At 51.3% G+C, this 20,038-nt stretch overlaps 3 protein-coding genes across 5 annotated transcripts; 1 reads left to right on the forward strand and 2 right to left on the reverse strand.

Annotated features, from left to right (window-relative positions):
* Positions 1 to 18: 18 nt before the first annotated feature.
* Positions 19 to 5,802, reverse strand: klb (klotho beta). The gene is made up of 6 exons (XM_084699162.1): positions 5,017 to 5,802; positions 3,257 to 3,773; positions 2,663 to 2,931; positions 2,189 to 2,445; positions 1,126 to 2,087; positions 19 to 467 (listed from the first exon to the last, which is right to left on the reverse strand). The coding sequence occupies exons 1-6, from the start codon at positions 5,800 to 5,802 to the stop codon at positions 19 to 21; spliced, it is 3,240 nt and encodes a 1,079-aa protein (XP_084555288.1).
* A 3,488-nt stretch (positions 5,803 to 9,290) lies between these two features.
* tlr1 (toll-like receptor 1) lies at positions 9,291 to 12,246 on the forward strand. Its single transcript, XM_084699163.1, has one exon. It carries the CDS (start codon positions 9,291 to 9,293, stop codon positions 11,682 to 11,684), a length of 2,394 nt encoding a protein of 797 aa, XP_084555289.1. The 3' UTR covers positions 11,685 to 12,246.
* A 359-nt stretch (positions 12,247 to 12,605) lies between these two features.
* ints10 (integrator complex subunit 10) lies at positions 12,606 to 20,030 on the reverse strand. Of its 3 annotated transcripts, XM_084696685.1 has the most exons (18): positions 19,792 to 20,030; positions 19,538 to 19,654; positions 19,328 to 19,395; positions 19,107 to 19,210; positions 18,834 to 18,973; positions 18,611 to 18,692; positions 18,325 to 18,480; positions 17,629 to 17,806; positions 17,292 to 17,461; positions 16,936 to 17,078; positions 16,253 to 16,406; positions 16,007 to 16,089; positions 15,616 to 15,768; positions 15,280 to 15,388; positions 15,015 to 15,094; positions 14,743 to 14,905; positions 14,501 to 14,594; positions 12,606 to 13,328 (listed from the first exon to the last, which is right to left on the reverse strand). In XM_084696685.1, the coding sequence occupies exons 3-18, from the start codon at positions 19,387 to 19,389 to the stop codon at positions 13,172 to 13,174; spliced, it is 2,028 nt and encodes a 675-aa protein (XP_084552811.1). In that variant the 5' UTR covers positions 19,390 to 19,395; positions 19,538 to 19,654; positions 19,792 to 20,030; the 3' UTR covers positions 12,606 to 13,171. The 3 variants fall into 3 exon arrangements, with proteins under 3 accessions (XP_084552811.1, XP_084552801.1, XP_084552792.1); XM_084696675.1 differs by having other exon boundaries at positions 18,340 to 18,480; positions 19,538 to 20,030; XM_084696666.1 differs by having other exon boundaries at positions 19,538 to 20,030.
* Positions 20,031 to 20,038: the final 8 nt, after the last annotated feature.

Raw genomic sequence — 20,038 nt, forward strand, 5'->3', positions numbered from 1 at the left:
AAGGTGCCACCGCCACACCTAGTATCGGACCACTCGGATCCCGTCTGCCACGCGCTGCAACCCCCTCTTCTCCCATGGCTGACACGTCATCCGGCGGGGCGCGGCGCACACGGGCGCCCCTGCCCTCCTCCCCCCGACCCGCCCACCTCCCGCCCTCGCCCTCCTCCTCCTCCTGACGGCAACCGCCGCCACCGCCGCTAGCATGGCAGCGGAGAGCAGCAGGCAGGTCCCAAGGAAGAGCAGCGGCTTGTTCTCCGAGAGCCGGGCGCAGACGTCGCAGGTCGCCCGCGCTTCGCCAACGGGGCAGGCCGCCGTGGCGTTGGCGATGACCTGGCGGTAGACGGCGACGGAGCCCTTGGGCCTGGACTGGTGCTGGAGGGAGGAGAAGAGGCCGAACTTGTCGCCGTGGCGTTCCTGCAGCTTCCACGTGTAGAAACCGCCGAGGTTGACGCCGTCCAGCTGACGAGCTGGAGGGAAGAGGAAGTCAAGCCATGAACAGAGACGCAGGGAGGCGCGGATTCGTGCACAGGCTTGCGTAGGCTGCAGTGGGTTTCTTATTGTTTACATGCATCTGTTCTAGAGTGTGTTGTTCTGGAATACCGTGCTGTTTGCTACGCTTCACATCCCCAAATCTTTCAATCTTCCACAACATGTTGGGAAAGTTTCAATCTTCTTGACAACACTATATCATTTGGTGCATGTTTGAACATTGGTTCAGATGAAAACAGCCAGAGAGCTAAAAGCTCTTTACCCCCTAGTATGCATGAAGGCTTAAAATGTTTTTACACGTCTTGAACAGTCTATCATGATCTCAAAGGTTCCTCATAAAGAACAAGAACATCAGTCAGGACAGAGATAAGACCGAGTTGGGAAATCACCTAAGCAGCCTGCTTTGACTTCCCAGACACACACACACACTCAAACACACACGCACACACACTGAAACTAAGACAGACTGATTAAGGTTGTTATAAGCACATAAACGAAAAAGGAAGCTTTGCACAGAAGCTTGATTGGGTCATTACTGCGGTCGAGTGTGGTTGACTGTGGTCAAGTGCAGAGCAGCTGAAAGGGAAGTGGTTGATAGTGGTTTGATAGGGAGGAAAGAGTTCCAGCAAGCCTCACCTTTGAGGGCTTCCTGTAGGTACCTCTTGCAGTAGTGTTGCCTGATGATGTCATTAACTGGCGCCTGGTCATCGATCCCAAAGGCAGTGATGATGACAGGCAGGGCCCTTCCATACCTCTGACTCACCCAGCCCAGCACCCTCCTCAGGCCCCAGGGGACCAGGGCCTGGCCCAGGGAACCAGGCCTGGAGGAGGGCCAGGTGGGGTCGGTCTGGAGCAGGCAGTCATGGTTTGGGCCCAGGTGGTACTGCGGGCTGGAACTCTGGGGAGCGAGGAAGGGGCGCGGAGAGATGAGGCGCGTGGTGAAATGGTTCAGGGCGATGAAGCCCATGGCGCCCCGCAGCTCCTCCCTCTCCTGCGGGGTGAAGCGAGGCAGCGGGGAACCCGGGACCCCCAGCAGCCGAGCCCTCTCCGCCAGGTACGCCCGCATCTCCTCGGGGTAGGCGCCTTCTCCCCCCTCCCCTCTCCTCGCCCCCTCTCTCGCTCCCCCCAGCAGCGGGTCTAAGAAGCGGCCGAGCTCAAACAACAGGAAGCGCTGGGTGGAAGTAATGTGGGAGTCCAGGAAGGGGTTGGCGGGCTCGGCCCAGTCCGCGTGAAGAGCCAAGGATACCAGTGCCCCCTGCTGGCTGGAGTGCTCCTTCTCATACAGCCTCCAGGCCTTAGCATGAGCCAGGAGGAGGTTGTGGGCAGCCAGATGTTGCTCCTCTCCACTGAGGTAAACATCCACCAGTCGGTTTGGTTCGTTGATGGTGATCCAATAGTGGACCCAAGGCCCCAGCTCCCGGTAGCAGAGGGCGGCATACTCCTGGAAGGCCTCTACGGTGCTCTGGTTCAGCCAGCCCCCTGAGGCATGCAGCTTCCCGGGCAAGCCCAGATTAGGGTCTCTCTGAGTGGGGTAGTAGAGGGTGATCATGGCCTCCCGGCCTCGTTTATGGAGCTCAGTGAGGACACACCGGTAGTACCTGAAATACATATCAAAACATTCCAAATTGAGCAAGGACGCGCTTGTCTGTTTGTCACATAATCCCCCACGCTCCTCCCACGAACGTTCGCGAGTGTCCACCTGAGGGCCTGTGGGTCCAGGCTGGCCAGGTCTCCCCGGGGCAGGATCAGGGACCAGTTGAGGGCAAAGTGGTAGTGAGAGGCGGCGGTGCTCTCGAACAGGCGGAGGTGGTCCCGGATGGCCAAGTAGTCAGAGCACTGGGGCTCCCGGGTGCGGAGCCTGACCCCTCTCACCGGACGCAGGGAGCCGTCACCGGTCAGGTTCCAGCTGTACAGGTGAGGGTCGGTGAACTGAGGGGAGATGGGATGTAAATGGACCTGGAAGAAAAATGATGTATTTATTCGATTCCTTTTCGAAAGATCGAGTATATTTGCATTTGTTTTCGATTTTTTAATAGTTGTAGAAAAAATAATGGATTTTGAAAAAGCTCTCTATATATCGTATCTCTACCAGCCTCCTCTCTCACTCTCCTTTCATCTCCTTCTGTCCTCCTCTCTCCTCCTCTCCTCTCCCCTTCAATCTTGTTCCCCTCACCTGCAAGGTGGAGTCGGCCACACCCCAGTGGAAGTCGCAAGGAAAACGACCGTTGACCTCCTGGGTGGTCTCATCACCGGGGAAACCATTGTCACGGATGACTTGCTTGTAGAACTGGGCGGTGGTCTTGGGGAGTCTGGTTCTGTTGGGATGGCTGAAGTCTACGTGGAACAGGCCCCGCCTAATGCTGTACCCAGAGGTCCACTCAAAACCGTCGAGCAGAGACCAGGCCGTGAAGCCAAACACCTGGACACCATCCAACACGATGGCTGGAAGGACAGAAATGACGAGCGTGAGAACAAACCGGCAAACTAAAACCTATTTCCAACACACTGTGCTATTCAAACACATTTTACGTTTAGTCATTTAGCAGTCACTCTTACAGGGACATTCTCCCCGAGGCAAGTAGGGTGAAGTGCCTTGCCCAAGGACACAACATCATGTGGCTGGGAATTGAACTGGCAACCTTCAGATTACTAGCCTGATGCCCTAACCGCTCAGCCATCTGACTCCCAACAACACACAGACAGATCCGCTCACATCCAAGCACGCATCATTCTCACCCCCTCCTTCGCAAACGAGACCCCTCCTCACCTTTCAGAACTTTGTTGATGAAGTTCTTCATCACATAGATGGCTTCCGTGTCCTCCCTCCCTGCAGACCCCTCGGAGAACCAGCCCACCTCGGCCAGCAGAACCTTCAGCTGCCCCCCGTACTCCCTCTTTATCCAGCCCAGCAAGCCTCTCAAGTCCAGGGACACTGTCTGCCTGTACTGGCCCAGGCTTCGGTCCAGTCGGAGGTTGTTAGGGCCGAACGACAAGGCAAAGAAGTCAGCTGTTCCGCGCACCCAGAGCCTCTCCTCTGGGGTGAACTCTGGCAGGAGGCCCCGCTGCCTGGTTCTTAAGGTTGTCGGGTAGTCGCCATCCCCAAAGATGGGACTGGCGAACCAGCCCAGTACCGCTTCCATGGATTGCTGACAAAGATCGACGTTGGCTGACCTGGATGGGTCTTGACGGGGAACTATCCAATGGGAGCCCAAGACAATGGACACCTGACCTTGCTGAGTTGGGCGGAAGTGGGTGTTGTAGGTGTGCCATGCTTTGGCATGAGCCTGGAAAATAAAGAACGACTTAATTACATCTTTATGTGGTTCAAGACATTAAAGATTTATATTAAGGTTACAATAACTACCATGTAACTACAACGTAATACCTTTGGTAACAACACCGTGGTTACATAGAAACTGCTATGAAGTTACACTTTTTTATTTTTTCTAGTTTACAATTTAGGCGAAACTTGTTATGGAGGAGGTTGGGCTTTCCAGGGGTACGTGGGTGTTTAACATTGATCTTGTTTTGGCCCCTTTAAAACATTTACTTGCGCCTCTTCACAATACAATGCCTTCTTATTCTTTTGATATAACCTAGTGTCCACCAATTACACTTAGTAACATTGCATTGCGCATCATTTCCCATGTACCCACAATGTTTCTTCAGTAAGTATTGTTATGTCGATACCAGGTAGTAAATGTACCCTTAAGGTTAAGTGATGCCTTGGATTTATAATCATTCACATGGCCCACGACATCAATATAAGATCATCCTCTATGAACTGTCTGTGTTGTGAATTTGGTCACAACACAGACACACCTAGTCCTAGTGCACACATTGGACCGGAATGCATACATCACGTTCTGTACTGTAGGTGGAGACTGTTTTTACATCACACCTATTATCTCCACATCCGGCTATCTGTAATCTACATCCTGTCAACTGTGGCCCCACTATTTCAAAAGTGCTGATGCCACGGACTTTGAACCCCCTCACGTACGCTCCTCGAGTGTCGTGTTTACTGATGATAGAAAGGGTAGCAGTAAATCTCTTATTGTACCAGAGCTTTGACCCGAAGCTTTTAACAGATGTCTTTTACACAAAGGTCAGTGACGTCTAACTGGACATCATTAGAAAATCTTGCAGGTGGATGTGTGCGACGAATAAATAAATCATTTGAAATAATCGAATCTTTTTCAGAGCAATTCATGTCAACATTTAAAGCCAATTACATGCAATATATCAGCATATTTTCGAGTGTGTCTTGAGAGACACAAAGACTCATTGACTAACGTCAGCTGACGTCCGAAGTTCAATGTCAGGCAGACCGCCCATACAGGTTCAGTACTTTTATACCCGTACAAAACAATGCATCTGTTTTGAAACTAACGTACGACAACAAATCACTTTACATTGTTATTTTAATAAAACAGTACTATTATTGCTTAAGTTAGATGACTTTTGGCCAACCCTGCACCCCACGAAAACCGAACCACGCTGACTTTCTGACACTGCAAGACTCACCCTGATGAGGTTGTGAGCCACCACGAAGGGTGTGGAGGGGTCCCCCTTCTCCCCAGGAGCCTGCTCCCCTGTCCCATACCCCTGGACTGCCACCAGGTAGGGGTTGTGCATGGTGATCCAGTATCTGACTCGGCCTCCGTACGTCCGGAAGCAGAAGGCGGCGTAGCTGTCAAACAGCCCCACCAGGGAGTGGTTCCTCCAGCCTCCGTAGCGCTCCTGCAGGGCCTGGGGCAAGTCCCAGTGGTGGAGGGTCACCACCGGCTCCACTCCCCTCTCCCGCAGCTGGTCGATGAGCCTGCTGTAGTGCCTCACCGCGCCTGAACGAGGCCGAGCCGAGGCGTCTCCGTCAGGGAAGAGCCTGGGCCAGGACAGGGAGAAGGAGTAGGAGCGCACGCCCAGGTACGAGAGCGCCTGCACGTCCTCCTGCCAGCGAACGTAGCCGTCGCTGGACACGTCGGCCGTGGCCCCAACGGCAGCGTCAGCGCCGCCTCGGCCGTCCCGGAAGGTTCCGGAATGGGTGAAGTGGTCCCAGACGGAGGCTCCTTTCCCGTCCCGGTCCCAGGCCCCCTCCGTCTGGTGAGCGGAGGTGCCGGTGCCCCAGAGGAAGCCTGGAGGGAAGGTTCCGTGGAGGAACACTTGGCTCTGGTTAGTGATGTCCCGGCTGGGGGCATGCAGCCACTGTCTCCGGCCCTCCCCCGGGAGACCAGCGACCCCAACCCACACACACGCCGTCAGCAGGAGGCCGAGACTGGGGAAGGAGGGGTGGAAAGAAGGACAAATCCTCATGTTGCTGCCGGATGGAAAGACTATTCCACCTCTACAGGTCTAAGACATCCAGAGGAAGAAGAGGGCTGATCAGTGCCTTGGAGGGGATGAGGGGTGGGGTATGGCGTGAAGAAGAGACCCATGACAGAAACGCAACTAGGTTTGGGGATTGATACAAATGAGAGGAGGACAGAGGAGGCTCACCGAGAAAAGCTGCAGGATCAATGTGACTGGCTAACTCAGTTGGAGTCCCTATCTCTCCTCGGCTCCCTCGCCCCACCTCTCGTCCTCTGACACACACATGTTTACACACACACACACACACTGACTCACACTCTCCGTCACGCACCACGCACCAACACCTCTAAGAGGACTCTTGATTGGTGAGAAGAAGAGTCTTTGTCAATAATTAGCTCGAACTCTGATCTGCACTTAAACAGCTGAGATGTGGATGTGGCACACTTTCTCTTTTTCTCCCTGCCTTTAGCCGTTCAAGTGCCCACCCCCCCACCCCCGCTCCCTTCGTTACATTTCCTCCAAATATTTTCATTTAAATATTTTTGGAAATGTCCCTTCCCTAATGTTCTGTTGAATTACTATGATGAATGTTGGATTTGTAGAGTTGCCCATGAAATAGAAAAAAAGATATCAGGCCATCGCATATGAGGTACATTCAAGAGAACACAGCAAATATCAATCAAGGTCAATCCAATCTCTTAAATGTGATCAAAAGGATCACATGACTGCCATGGAGACAACAATACAACAAGGAGAAATGGGGTCACTTTCTATGATGTCATTACAAAACGGTCTAAAGCCTGGTCTTTGGCTGCAGCCAAATCGACCGTTGTGGTAGATTTGATCATAGACGACAAGTGACAGAACAGACACTGCGGTTTATTCGATCTGTTTTGCTGTAAGTCACACCAAGAAACAGCCACAGATCGAGGTAAGCCAGTGTTGGTGAGGAGGATGATGAATCATATTTGACCAAGGGGACTTGTCCTTCAGCATATGAATCAATTTGGGAAATGAATACATATCAATGTTCTAATTCTCTATTTTTTTCATTGGTGCTTTTTATACTCGGTCATGCCATTTTAAGTAAACAACCTTGTTGTCTCGGGTGAAATCAGGTGTGCCCCAGAATGTTCTTAGATTAAATCCAATTATCCCAGACACAGTCATCCATTTCCTTCCTGGGTCTGACCGATATACTGTGATACAACATCATATCACCTCATCCTGTTTCCATGGCACCACACAACAGGGACTCATCAAGATGCTCAGGGTGTTTGAGAAGGAAAGCTAACAACGCTTATCATGTGGAAAGCCAACAAAGGGTTCATGGTAACAATACTTGATGTTAGTGACTGTCTACATGAAGAAAAATCCAAATGTGTTCATTGAAAGTAGGGCATCGGTTAATGGCATAACCCACACGTCAAACATCGCTCTTCCTCTTCCTCTTTCTCCTACTCCTCATCATCCTCATTAACATGAACACAGATTCTAATGATCGAGATGTTGATAGCTCTACCCAGTGATTTCCATCCTCAGACATCAACAATGACATATTATGGATATCTAACATAACCCTAGATATGTTATATGTATAGAATGAAGAAATATTGTCCGTCTACGAGAGGAAATTGAAAAATGGGGTGTTGTGTGTCAGGAAAAAGCAGAAGCAGTAGATAAATTTGTTTGGCCTGGTTTCAGTTCATTATTCTGTTTCCCTTTTGATAAGATTTCTCATCACTGGTAATGAGACATAGGTCTCACACTAAGCTATAACTGATAATCTCCCTTGCTTCACGAGCCCGCATTAGTGAAAGACAGGTAAGATACGAGTATTTTACAAAGATTGTGCATCTATTATCGAATCCATTTTCAGTACATGATGACTTGACATGGTTTATAACGCAGAATGAAAGTATAGATGTCTTCCAATACAAGTTGTATTGTGTTGAAAAGATGAGATGGGCTATCTGCTGCTATTTTACGTTATGCATATTCTCTCCACCCTGAAACTACATTTACGCATTTAGAAGACACTTTTATCCAAAGCGACATCCAAAAGAGAGCTTTACAAAAGTGCACAGGTCACTGATCATAACAACGAGATATCCCCAAACATTGCGGGTAAGCAAATATGAAGCATATATTGTGAAAACTAAATAAGTCCCAAAGGGAAGAACCATAAGAGTATGTAGTTAAACAAGATACAATTAAACAACGTGAACCTAGAAAAAGTGCTAGGGTGTACCTGCGGAAAAAAAGCAAGCAACAAAAATATATTCCACAGCAAGTACAATAGTTTCAAGTCAGTTACAACTAACCAACAAGAGCAACAAGTCTCTCAATAAGAGTCATTGTGATCCTGAAGGAAACATCAGGTCCAGACAAACATTCTTAAGTGCCGTTGTACTCCCAAGAACAAGTGCGTTGTGAGCCTTTTCTTGAAGGTGGGGAGACAGTCAGTGTCTCTGATGGAGGTGGGGAGTTGATTTCACCATTGGGGGGCCAGACAGGAGAATAACTTGTGTTGGGACTGGGCGCTCTTGAGCGGTGGGACCACCAGGTGGTTGTCAGAAGAAGACTGTAGGTGGCGGGTGGGGGTGTAAGGCTGGAGCATAGACTTGATGTAGTCGGGTGCAGTCCCATTTACCGCTCGGAAGGTCGGTACCAGGGTCTTGAATCTGATACGGGCCATGATGGGAAGCCAGTGGAAGGAGATGAGGAGCGGGGTAACATGGGAGCGTCTGGGTAGATTGAAGACCAGACAGGCTGCCGTATTCTGAATCCTCTAGAGAGGGTGGGTTGAGCATGCTGGGAGACCAGCGAGCAGCGAGTTGCAGTAGTCCAACTTTGAGAGGACAAGTGCTTGGACTAGCAGCTGGGTGGAGTGCTCAGACAAGTATCTCCTGATCTTCCGGATGTTATAGAAGGTGAATCTACATGACCAGGACACCGCAACAATGTGGGCTGTGAGGGAGAGTTTGTCATCCATGGTCACCCCGAGGTTCCTGGCAGAGGATGAAGGGGTCTCTGTCGCAGATCCCAGGGTGATTGTGAGATCGTGGGAGATAGAGGGTTTGGCCGGGATGATGAGGAGTTCTGTTTTGGCGAGGTTCAGCTGGAGGTGATGCTTGGTCATCCAAGCGGAAATGTTTGTGAGGCAGGCCTCAATCCTAGCTGAGATCCCCGGATCGGTCGGGGGGAACGACAGGTACAGTTGCGTGTCATCAGCGTAGCAGTGGCAGGAGAAGCCATGGGAAGTGATGATTGGTTCAAGCGAGGTGGTGTACAGGGAGAAGAGGAGGGGTCCAAGGACAGACCTAGAAAACTAGTTGTATTTACTCTACAGACCATACAGTGTACATTCGCCTTTTTTATGTCAACATTACCATCTTTCCTATTTAAATATATGTTCAGTATATTAAGTGAGTGTACATGTACAACAAAGTTTCATATTTGTATCTACGCCGCCTTTCTCCTCTTCAGACATGAGAGCTGTGACTGCCACCCTCTGGACAGTGGCTATGATTGTTGGAGTTCCACCCTGCTCCTCCATCATCATAGACCTATCCTCCAAGAACCTCTCCTCAGTGCCCCCAGGCCTCCCTCCCTCCACAAAAGTCCTGGACCTCTCCTGCAACCACATACACACTCTCCACCGCGAGGACTTCCACAACACAAGTCTTCTGACCTTCCTCAACCTATCCTGGAATGTCCTGGATGTGATCCATCCTGAGACGTTTCATCGGACCCCACTGCTAGAAGGTTTGGATCTCTCACATAACAGGCTGCAGAACCTGTCGGATCAGACATACCTGCTGCTTAGCCCAAACCTCCAGAACCTGGACCTGGCCTTCAACAAGTTTGTCACCATGGCTCTGGGGAAGGAGTTTAGTTCCCTGAAGAACCTGACGGACCTCAGTCTTGGAGCAGATGAAATCAGGGTGGGGGACTTTGCTAACATAGCCAATTTGACACTGGAATGTCTGACCCTTCAACTGAACGGACAGACAACTTACGAAGAAGGGAGCCTGAAGAATGTCCAGCTGCGGAAAATTCAAATTGGCGTGACAACCAACACTGACACCGTGTTGTTAATGGATGCTCTACTGATGTTCACAGAGGTGGAGCTGACAAGTTTGAAGGGAAATATGTATCTGCCAGAAATTCTCAAAGAACGAGGTGCGGTGACCACCACCCATCTTTACTTGACCCACGTCGAGACCAGCTGGGGGCAGGTGACAGACACCATCAACGCTGTGTTCCATTCTACAATTGCCCACTTGACCGTCACGGATATCATGATCAAACTTCCGCCCAAGAATGAAACTCTGGTGAGCCGCACATCCAACACCCAATCGTTTAGCCTATCGCGAGCAGAGGTCGGCAGCTTTCTATTTTCCCAGGAGGCCCTCTATAACTTTTTCATTAACATGCCAGTGGAAAACCTGGCCATTGGGGAGTCATCCTTCATTCACATGACCTGCCCAAAGAAACCCAGTGGAATCCACCGGCTGGACTTCTCAAATTGTGCCCTGTCAGACACTGTCTTCTCGAGTGTGGTCAGTGAGGAGACGGTGGAGTGTCGAAATCTTGACCGAGTGGCCACCTTGGTTATGAGTGGAAACAACCTCAAGAGCCTGCAGGTTCTAAGCAAACGTTTGCAGTACATGAGTTCCCTGCGTCATCTGGACCTGAGTCTTAACTCGTTGCGTTATACCAGTCGGGAAGAGAAGAAAGAGTGTTTATGGCCCCAGAATATCATCAAACTGGACCTATCCTCCAACAGGCTGAGTCAAGACGTGTTTGGCTGCTTGCCCAAAGATATCGTTACACTGGACCTCCAAAATAATCAAATATCCACAATCCCAAGTGCCATGTTGAAACTCAAGTCCCTATCAACCCTGGACCTGAGTGCCAACCTCTTGCGGGACCTTCCGGTGTGTGGTGGATTTCCAAACTTAAAGGTACTACTTCTGAGGACAAACTTTATTCACGCACCAACGGTGAGACTGCTAAAGGAATGCCCTTGGCTGGAGACACTAGACGTCAGCAGAAACCCTTTCATCTGCACCTGTGCCGTGAGGCGTTTTAAGCAGCTGGGTGCTAAACAGGTAGCAGGTGAAGATCAAGCGTTCAAGCTTCTCCACTGGCCTTGGGGCTACTACTGCAGCTACCCCCAAACTTTAAAGAACAAGACCCTGGAGGAGTTCTGGCTCCCCGACATCTCCTGTAGCGTCGGTCTCTTGGCGGCGGCCATCTTGTGTCCGGCTGTGGCTCTGATCGTTGTCGTGTTGACACTGTGCCGCCGCTTTGACGTCCCGTGGTACCTAGGCATGATCTGGCAGTGGAGCCGGGCCAAGCATCGTGCTCGGACCGAGCAGATCCGACCCGAGGACCTGGAAGGGGTGCATTTCCACGCCTTCGTGTCCTACAGTCAGCACGATGCCGAATGGGTCAAGGGTCAACTCCTGCCCAACCTGGAGGGCTCGGGCAGCGCCCTTCACATCTGCCACCACGAGAGGGACTTTGTCCCGGGGAAGACGATCGTGGAGAACATCCTCCGCTGCATCGAGCGGAGCAGGCGCTGCGTGTTCGTCCTGTCGCCCCACTTTGTGCGCAGCGAGTGGTGCCACTACGAGTTGTACTTTGCCGGCCACCAGGGCCTGACGTGCGAGTCCCACAGTGTGATCCTGGTGCTGCTGCAGCCCCTGCCTCAGTACATGATCCCCTCCAAGTACCACCAGCTGAAGGCCATGATGGCCAAGCACACCTTCCTGGAGTGGCCCCAGGACAGGGCCAAGCACAGGCTGTTCTGGGCCAACCTGAGGGCTGCCCTGCAGGCAGACCTGCCCAATGCACCAGTCAGGGACATGGACTAGTGGGTAAGGACGGGTATCGAGAACCGGTTCTGTAAGGACCCGGTTCCAAATTTCTCAAAACCCGAATATCAATAAGGTCCAAGCTTATCGATACCGCTATCGAGACCAAGTAATATAATGTAACGTTGATTTATGTCGCGAGAAACAAGTAATGTTATTTAAATCAAATCACTGGTGCACAAACATACAACGTTTGACTAATAAAATGACTAATTCAATTGAAATGCCTGCCAACCGCCTTTAAACGAAACAAAGAAGAATTTAATTGCCTCACGCGCTACTTCGCTTCATTTATCATTTTGTTGCTAGCTACGATGGCAGAACGCACGAAACGGTGAAAGGCCTGGCTCAGGGTTGCTTTCACATTAGGTTCAGCTTAGTTTGTCAGTTTGTCCTTAATGTATTTGTACTGGATAACCGCCTCATCCTGTTCACCATGTATTAGGAGAAGTGATGGGGGGGACCGAAGCCCATCTTTGAAAGCCAATAGCCATTTATTTTGTCTTTGATACATTGAGTTTAAGAAAGGAATTGTTACACTACTTTAAGAACAACAATCAGACCATGGCACATCTCATCTTTGAGGGGAGGGAGGGAGGGAGGGAGGGAGGGAGGGAGGGAGGGAGGGAGGGAGGGAGGGAGGGAGGGAGGGAGGGAGGGAGGGAGGGAGGGAGGGAGGGAGGGAGGGAGGGAGGGAGGGAGGGAGGGAGGGAGGGAGGGAGGGAGGGAGGGAGGGAGGGAGGGAGGGAGGGAGGGGCTACCTAAGAACAGAAACAGGCTGTGGGGCTGTGTGTGTAACTAAACAGTTTAAATGTAATTCTACCAAAATAAGTCAACATTATCAACAATAAAGATAAAATCCTACATCCCTATATGGCTAATAAAATGCTATTATAATCGGCAGATAACTGTGATCCAAACCAGTCAGCAAGAGCTTTAATGAAAACAATCATACTGTAACAAAACAAACTTGTTTGGTGCAAAAGAAAACAATAAAAACATTTAACAATCACATGAATACAGTGTTTCTTCTTCTCTTTTTTTACCTCAACATTCATACGTACCAGATATTAGAATACAGAACTCAGAGGTTATCAGAAACAGGACATCCTTAGACAAGCACAGTACAATGCCACCAATAGACAACATGGATGTGAGCTACCAAAACCCTGTTTAATCCTGTAATCCCCTCGAGCACATGTCAAATCTTAAGGCATAGAAGATAAAGATAGAAATGACTCCATCCTATTGCCATCGTCGTGTGTATGTGTGTTTGGTCACAGTCCCAGAAGCCACTGGGTTTCAGCGGTGTCGTCTGATGCCAAGCAAGGACAGCTCCGTGGTAGAAGACATCGTCCAAACATGTCGGGGGGGGGGGGGGGGGGGTAACCTCTGTAGACACAACATCCACCGGCTGCATTGTCAAATACCAACGGTCCAAAAGGTCAACCTGGGATGTTCAGGGGTCAGAGGGAGGGGGGCAGGGTTCAGGGCAGGGACTGGATGATGATGATCTTCTCGTTGATGCAGAAGCGGTGGAGCACGGTGTAGAGGTTCTCGCCGCAGCGCGACACCTGCCTCTCCATGGCCAGACGGAAGTCCTCCTTCACGCCCTTGGTGATGCCCCGGGTCACCGTGTGGTGCCTGAGGGCCGGACCGAGAGAGACACACATGAAGCAGGACCCAACCCTGGGGCTCGCCTGGGGCAAAGTCCATTGCTAAAGCGAGGTCAAGTAAAACAACGCAAATAATGGCGTAGCTCATTCAAAAGATTGGTCATGACTATCTGGAGGCACAGGAATAGAGCTGCGACGAAAAACATCAAATGTTTGACATTCACACTTGTGCCAGTTTGGAGATGGGATGAGAAGTCTGTGAGACCACCTCTGTACACGGCAGAGGGAGCGACATCCAAATCCAAAACAACGGAAAAATGGAGGCGCCACACGGATGGAATGACAACGGAACCAAACGGACGGCATGAACGGACTGTCAACGAAAATGCACCACAAAAACCACAGAAACGGATGCGATGGTTCAAAAGAAACATCTCGGAGAAACCTAAAGAACCGCTGACTCGATGGGGAAAGAAAAACAACGGGCCAAAATCAAAACGGCGGTGGGGTGAGGGGGACGAGCCCGGGGATGGGGGGGATGCCGAGGGGTGATGGGTGTGAAAAGGGGGGAGAGGCAGTTGGGGAGGGGGGGGACGGGGGGACTGGGGGTACCTGTCAACGGCCTGCACCCCAGGTAGCAGCAGGGTGTTTAAGTCCACCCCCAGGGCGGGACTGGGGTTCCTGGGAACAGCAAACCAACAAGCAGCGTTCAACAACCCTCCGAGAGAGAGACAGTGAGAGCGGGGGAGGGCGGCGTCCATGCGGCCAAACTGCGTCCAATCGTTTGAAAAGGGTCCTTAACCGAGCGTGAACTTACACACCGGGAGTCAGATGGCTGAGCGGTGAGGTCGTCGGGCTAGTAATCAGACGGTTGCCGGATCGATTCCCCGCCGTGCCAAATGACTGTGTCCTTGGGCAAGGCACGGGGGGAATGTCCCTGTACTTACTGTAAGTCGCTCTGGATAACAGCGTCTGCTAAATGACTAAATGTAATGTCAATGTGTGTTGCTTTGGGTCAGATGGCAATTCTGCGGCCTCGAGCTCAATTCCACCCGTTTTTCCAACACATTTCACAAACACGGGAAGAACAACCCCTGTCTCCCCCAATAGCACGTACCATGTCGGCTTAGAACATGGTTCAATAAAGATGACGCCCAAGTTAGAAAAACGCTAAACGTAGATCGAGGGGGAGGGGCTTACTTGATGAGCATTCCCTGATTGGGCAAGAGCTCGAGCTGGATCCTCCCCCCTTCTGGAGTGCGCAGGTAGGCAAACTCCTCCAGCATGTCGATGTCTGTGGGGAGGAAGGGGTTAAAGGAAACTGACTAGGAAGGGAGAGGAGGGAGATCAGAATCGTGGGAGAGCAACAGTGAGATAAGAGGGAGGGAGAGAAAGTGCGAGAGGGAACAGACAAGATGGGCGAGTCATATCAGCAAGGATACTGGTGACGTAGTTGAAGAAGTTCTCATACTGCAGGCCACCTTGCTGGCAGATCTTCTCCACTGCCTTCAGGAAGAGGGCCTCGCCCTGCGGCCAATCATGTTGCAGCAGCACCACCACATGACCCAGGGCCAGGTCATCTCGGTTGTCGGTGAAGGCACGGAGCTGATTGGACAAAACCAGACAACAGGGCAGGATCGGAAATTAGTTCACAAGATGTAATAACAATTTAAATTTCACTTTAATGACTTGAAACTGAATTTAAGCACCTCACCTTGAAACAGGCCAGCATCAGTTGCAGACAGAAGGGCAAGATGGCTTTGCTTGTACAGGGCAGCAACCTCAGGTCGTTGCCTGGCAACACAAACCACACCGAATAGAAACATAGAAACCATTGTTTACTTTAATCATGATCTCATGTGTGAAGAGTGCACAATTAACATTTGTATTCATGTAAATATGTCAAGCGGGTTACAAGAACCGAGTCCCATCGCCGAGTTGGCCCGCGATCCTGAGCCAGCTGTGCCCAGAGAGCTCACCTTTCCTGGGCTTGCTCTTGGCCTTGCCCGGGTCTTCAGGGCTCTTGGCTGGATCCTGGTTCTGGGGAACTAGCCCATTGATGACATCAAGCAGCTTCTCACAAGCCAACTAACAAACAAACACATTCAAAACCAGAGACACGACTCGGAGTTAGTGTCTGTCTGTTTCCACTGGAGTGCTAGGTATGTCTGTCTGTTTGTGTGTGTGTGGGGTGTCTGTGTGTGTGTCTATGTCTGTCTGTCTGTGTGTGTGTGTGTATTTCTGTGTGTGTGAGTAAATGTAAGAGAAAGAGAGTGTGTGTGTGTGTGTGTCTAGGTGTGTGTGTGTGCGCCCACCCTGTGCTCTCCCAGTGCGTAGTGGCAGGAGGCCTGTTGGATGAGGGCTCTGTGCTGCTCCAGACTTCCCTGGGCTGAGGGGCTCTGGCCAGCCTGAGGAGGCTGGAACACGGACATCTGCTGCAGGCTGGATAGGGCCTTACGGTACTGGCCCTGGAGGTCACACCACAACCCACATCAGGACACACACACACACACATACCTGCTGTACACGGATCAGGATACACACACACACACATACCTGCTGTACACGGATCAGGATGCACACACACATCGTGATATAAACACACGAGCAAACTCACACACGCACGCATCAAAATACAATAAGAGGCATTTCCAGTGTCGATGTGGTGGGTTTCAGACCCCCAGCTCCTCGTGTTATGGAGCTGACCTGGTACATGATCATATCTGTGAGGAAGATCCGGAACCACAGCCAGCTGTCCGTCTTCCAGGAAGAACAGATCTTGTTGAATTCTGGGTAGGAGAGTTTCACCAAGAGAGCACATAACATGAGGAGGAAAAGGTTATCATAGTGACATCAAAGCAGTTATAGGACCATTTCCTGTCTCCTCATGGGGGGGGGGGGGTATTTATAGAACACTGTGAGCAGGTGAGGTGGGGTGGGGGGGAGGAGTACCTGTCTCCAAACTGTCGTTGGAGTGGACGAGGTCCCAGCTCTCCCTCGCCATGCGGAAGCTCTCCAAGGTCTCCGCCCACCCCGGCATCTCCGTCTTGTTGACCACCACGTGGCGGCCCCGCCCCTTTCCCAAGCCTTCCTCGTCGTCGGAGCTCTGTGGCAACACGCACGCACGTTTAAAGACACGCGCACCACATTTCTCTCTCTCCCCACTCAGACGAGGGCGCTTAGTAGCGGAGGCTTTTCAGTCATCGTTTTCAATGAGAAGCTTGACGCTTTTTGCTGGCTGCTTTTGCGTCGCTGGGCGCTCGATGTCATAGCAGCAGCGCCGTGAGAGCCTCAAGTAGAACACCTCTGACAGCCTCTCACGCTCTAAGAGCCAGTCATTTTTTACGGGCAGACGTTTATTCACGTGGTGAGGCTTGTAGCTTACGATGGAGTGTAAAGGTTAGGCTCAGAACAAGTGACGAGGTTGTTGCCCAACAACAACAACAACAAACACAAGCTTTCGTCTTTTTTTTCTTTCTGTGTCAGTGCCGATGAGCCTCGCGTTTCGCAACAGCGCTCTGCAAACCTCGCCCTGTCTGATGGGGGACGTACTCTTCCCAACAAAGAGGTTCCTACGAACACTAATCTACCCCTTCTTACTCTCTCAGCCCCCCCCCCCCCCCCCCCCCCCTCACCATGGTCTTCTCACGGCCGTCAGCCAGCTTGCGTTTCTTGTGGCTGTGCTTGTTGGCCCCTTTCTCCGACTCCACCACGTCGCTGTACACACAACTCAGGTCCTCCAGGAGAATCCAGGGACCAGAGCTCAGCGCATTCACACCTGCAAGACACCAACGAAGAAGACTTTCATTCACACGTGAATTGTTTTAATTGACCCGTTTCTCCAGAGAAAGACATTACGGTGCACCACCAAAAGAAGCAGTCATATATGGAAATGTTTGGGCCCTAATGAATCATGGGATTTCCCAGCATTGTGTCCACGCACAGTAACATCTGAACGCGCACACACACACACACACACACGCGCGCGGACCTGGGAAGAGAGCGGGCTGCACTGCCGAGACGTAGAGGTATGCGCTGCGGAAGAGGACCAGGGCAGCGCAGACGACCGCCTGGCTGCAGCAGCGGGCCCTGGTCTCCCCCTCCAGACTGGACAGGTAGCGACACAGCTCCTTGACGCGCTGCAGCAGCTCCACGTAGCCCCTGAACACACACACACACACACAAACAAACACAGTCTTTCAATCGCTGCCACTTCCATCATCGTGCGTCGCTCCGTCGGTCCTCGCGTACGGCTAGCTCCCTATTCACCCGCGCGCAGACGGTCTCCGCACGGACACGCGGGAGGAGGCCCGGCGGAGGGGGCTCACCTCTGGCCCGGCTTGTCCCCCTGCCAGTCGCAGCGCGCCCCCACCACGGACAGGATGTCCAGCAGCCTCTCCCAGGGCTCAGACACCATGGACGACTTCTCCGACAGGCCCTCGATCACGCAGCGCTGGGGGCCGCGAGACATCCCGGGGGACTTCAGAACCCCGCCCTCTTGGGAACCTGGGGGGGGGGGGGGGGGGGGGGCGGGGCGGAGGAGGGAAAGAGTTATTGTATTCACAGTAGAATGGGTATGTTGATGGGGAGAAACAAGAAATCAGTGAATGGAGGATAAAGACTCGTTTTGTCTTTAGGACGGTTCTTGTTGTCATGGCAAATGGTGCGACGTTAGCACATGACGTGGCTCGAAACACGAACACGAAGGGAAGTTTGAGACGGGGGTCGCAAATGTGACACATCACATCCCGGAGAGACATGGTCCAGATGGAAGATCCACCTCAAGGAGCGGACGTAACACCTAACCGAGATATGACCGCGTGACGATGTCGACCCCCCGTGTTTCACGAGGCGGAACGACAGATCCCACGTTTTCGAAACAAACCAAAACACTCATTTCTTCCACGAGAAATCCCCAGGTAAGGCCCTACACGTCTCTGTCAAACGTATTTTCTTTTACCAACTGTGACTCTAAGAAAATCTTCCCATCTCTGGTCAGTATCAGCGGCTGTCTGATCTGCTACCTGGTAGGGTTTTACCCTGAGTCGACCCCTCAGCTGCAGGCCCTCTGGTGACGTAGCTGATGTAGAACTCGGACGCCTTCAGCATGTACTTGTGCAGCAGGCTGGCCGGCAGGCGCATGTCCACGTTGTTCAGGATCAAAGGGAGGACGTCACACACTGGGGGACAGAAGGGGGAGGCCCACAGTCAGGACACAGATCCGCTTACGTCTGATTTGCACTGAGCTACAGGAGGGCGGGCCCGATCATATGATTGGGGCGTCGGTTGCATTTCGCGGACTGTACTGACCAAACAGCTTCCGGAAGCAGTTGACCGGTGTCTCCAGGTTCTCCGAGGTCTCCGCCTCCAGTAAGGACTCTCCCAGATTGACCTGGGTACGGATCAGAATGTTTACAGTCCACCTTTGAGTTATGTGTTTGGATGTAGAGGTCAAAGGGCAAATGAAGGGGGAAAGACAGTATACAAACGGATGGTGGCCCTGTGTTTAAATGGGCGGGACGTGGTTGTGTACCCCGTGCTGGACCACGGAGTCTGGAAAGCGCTTCAGCAGGAGCAGCAACATCTCTGCCTTTTCCAGGGTGTTTAAACACTGCTCTGTGGCCTTCAGGAGCATGTCACACTGCACGTGGCCCGGGAGGGTTTCAAACAGACCTACAAGACGCACACAAACACGCACGCCATTAAACAAGGACTTCGAAGGTCCCCGTTTGATTGCTAACGCACTAGGGGTGTAGGTGCGTCAGGTCGGAAACACTCTCGCACAACACAAGGTTACAGTGTTCACCTCGTAGGAACTGTGCATGTTTGTCCTGACAATCGCTCCTTAAAGCGGCAGTGATGACACCAATCTCACGCCAGACAATGGACTGGTCAGGAAAGTTGATAAACCTGAGACATTTGAGAAGATGGATGGTGAGACAGACTTGTTTTTGAAATATGTATAAACATATAAAGGTATAGAAATGGGGCTCATAGGAGACTGGGTTATAGCCAGCTTTCACTAACATGTCATATAGCAGTCTGCCTGCTGAAGCAGTCTTCTCCGCATTCCGCTCGATAGTGTACATTTCATACTGAAAAACAAAACAGCGTCAAAGCTCAAACAGCCGTCAAAACGCTCCCCGCACACTCAATTTGTAGTCAGTTCAAATGTTTAACAATACCAGAAAATCTGTCAGTTAGCGTTAGCCACGTGTGGTACTTGGTTGTAGTTACCTGTATTTTGAAGTCAGTGGGGTAAAGTGTTCTTGCCGTTATGAGCCAAGCCTTGGCTGCACATGGGTCATCGGAGACAAGTTCTCTAGCCCTTTTCACAAGAAACTCACAATCTTTCTGGGCAGACATTATACCGATAGCTTAGTTATGTCGAACAGATCGGAGATGCAATTAGAGATAACTGTCAAACTGCAATATTTGCTTGGAGTTGCTAGGAATATTCATGATAACAGAATCATCATAATGCTTTATACTTGGTTTAGTGAGCCATGTCTTATGTGATTTGAGGCTTGATAGGTTGATTCTTCTGATAGACTACCGCCAACAGCTCTGATTTACGTAACGTAATTTACACCGAAATCACGGCTGTTTGTCTCTGCTATAGGGATAAGTCAGAATGGATCCAAAACATTTAGTAGATTAATGTGGAAACTGTGCTATCGTTTATCGCACCGCTGTTTATCGCACCCCGAAACAACAACTGGAATCTTTTGATGACAT

Source organism: Hypomesus nipponensis, chromosome 1 (genome assembly GCF_054491055.1).
Source record: "Hypomesus nipponensis isolate SF chromosome 1, ASM5449105v1, whole genome shotgun sequence".
Lineage (NCBI taxonomy): Eukaryota > Metazoa > Chordata > Actinopteri > Osmeriformes > Osmeridae > Hypomesus > Hypomesus nipponensis.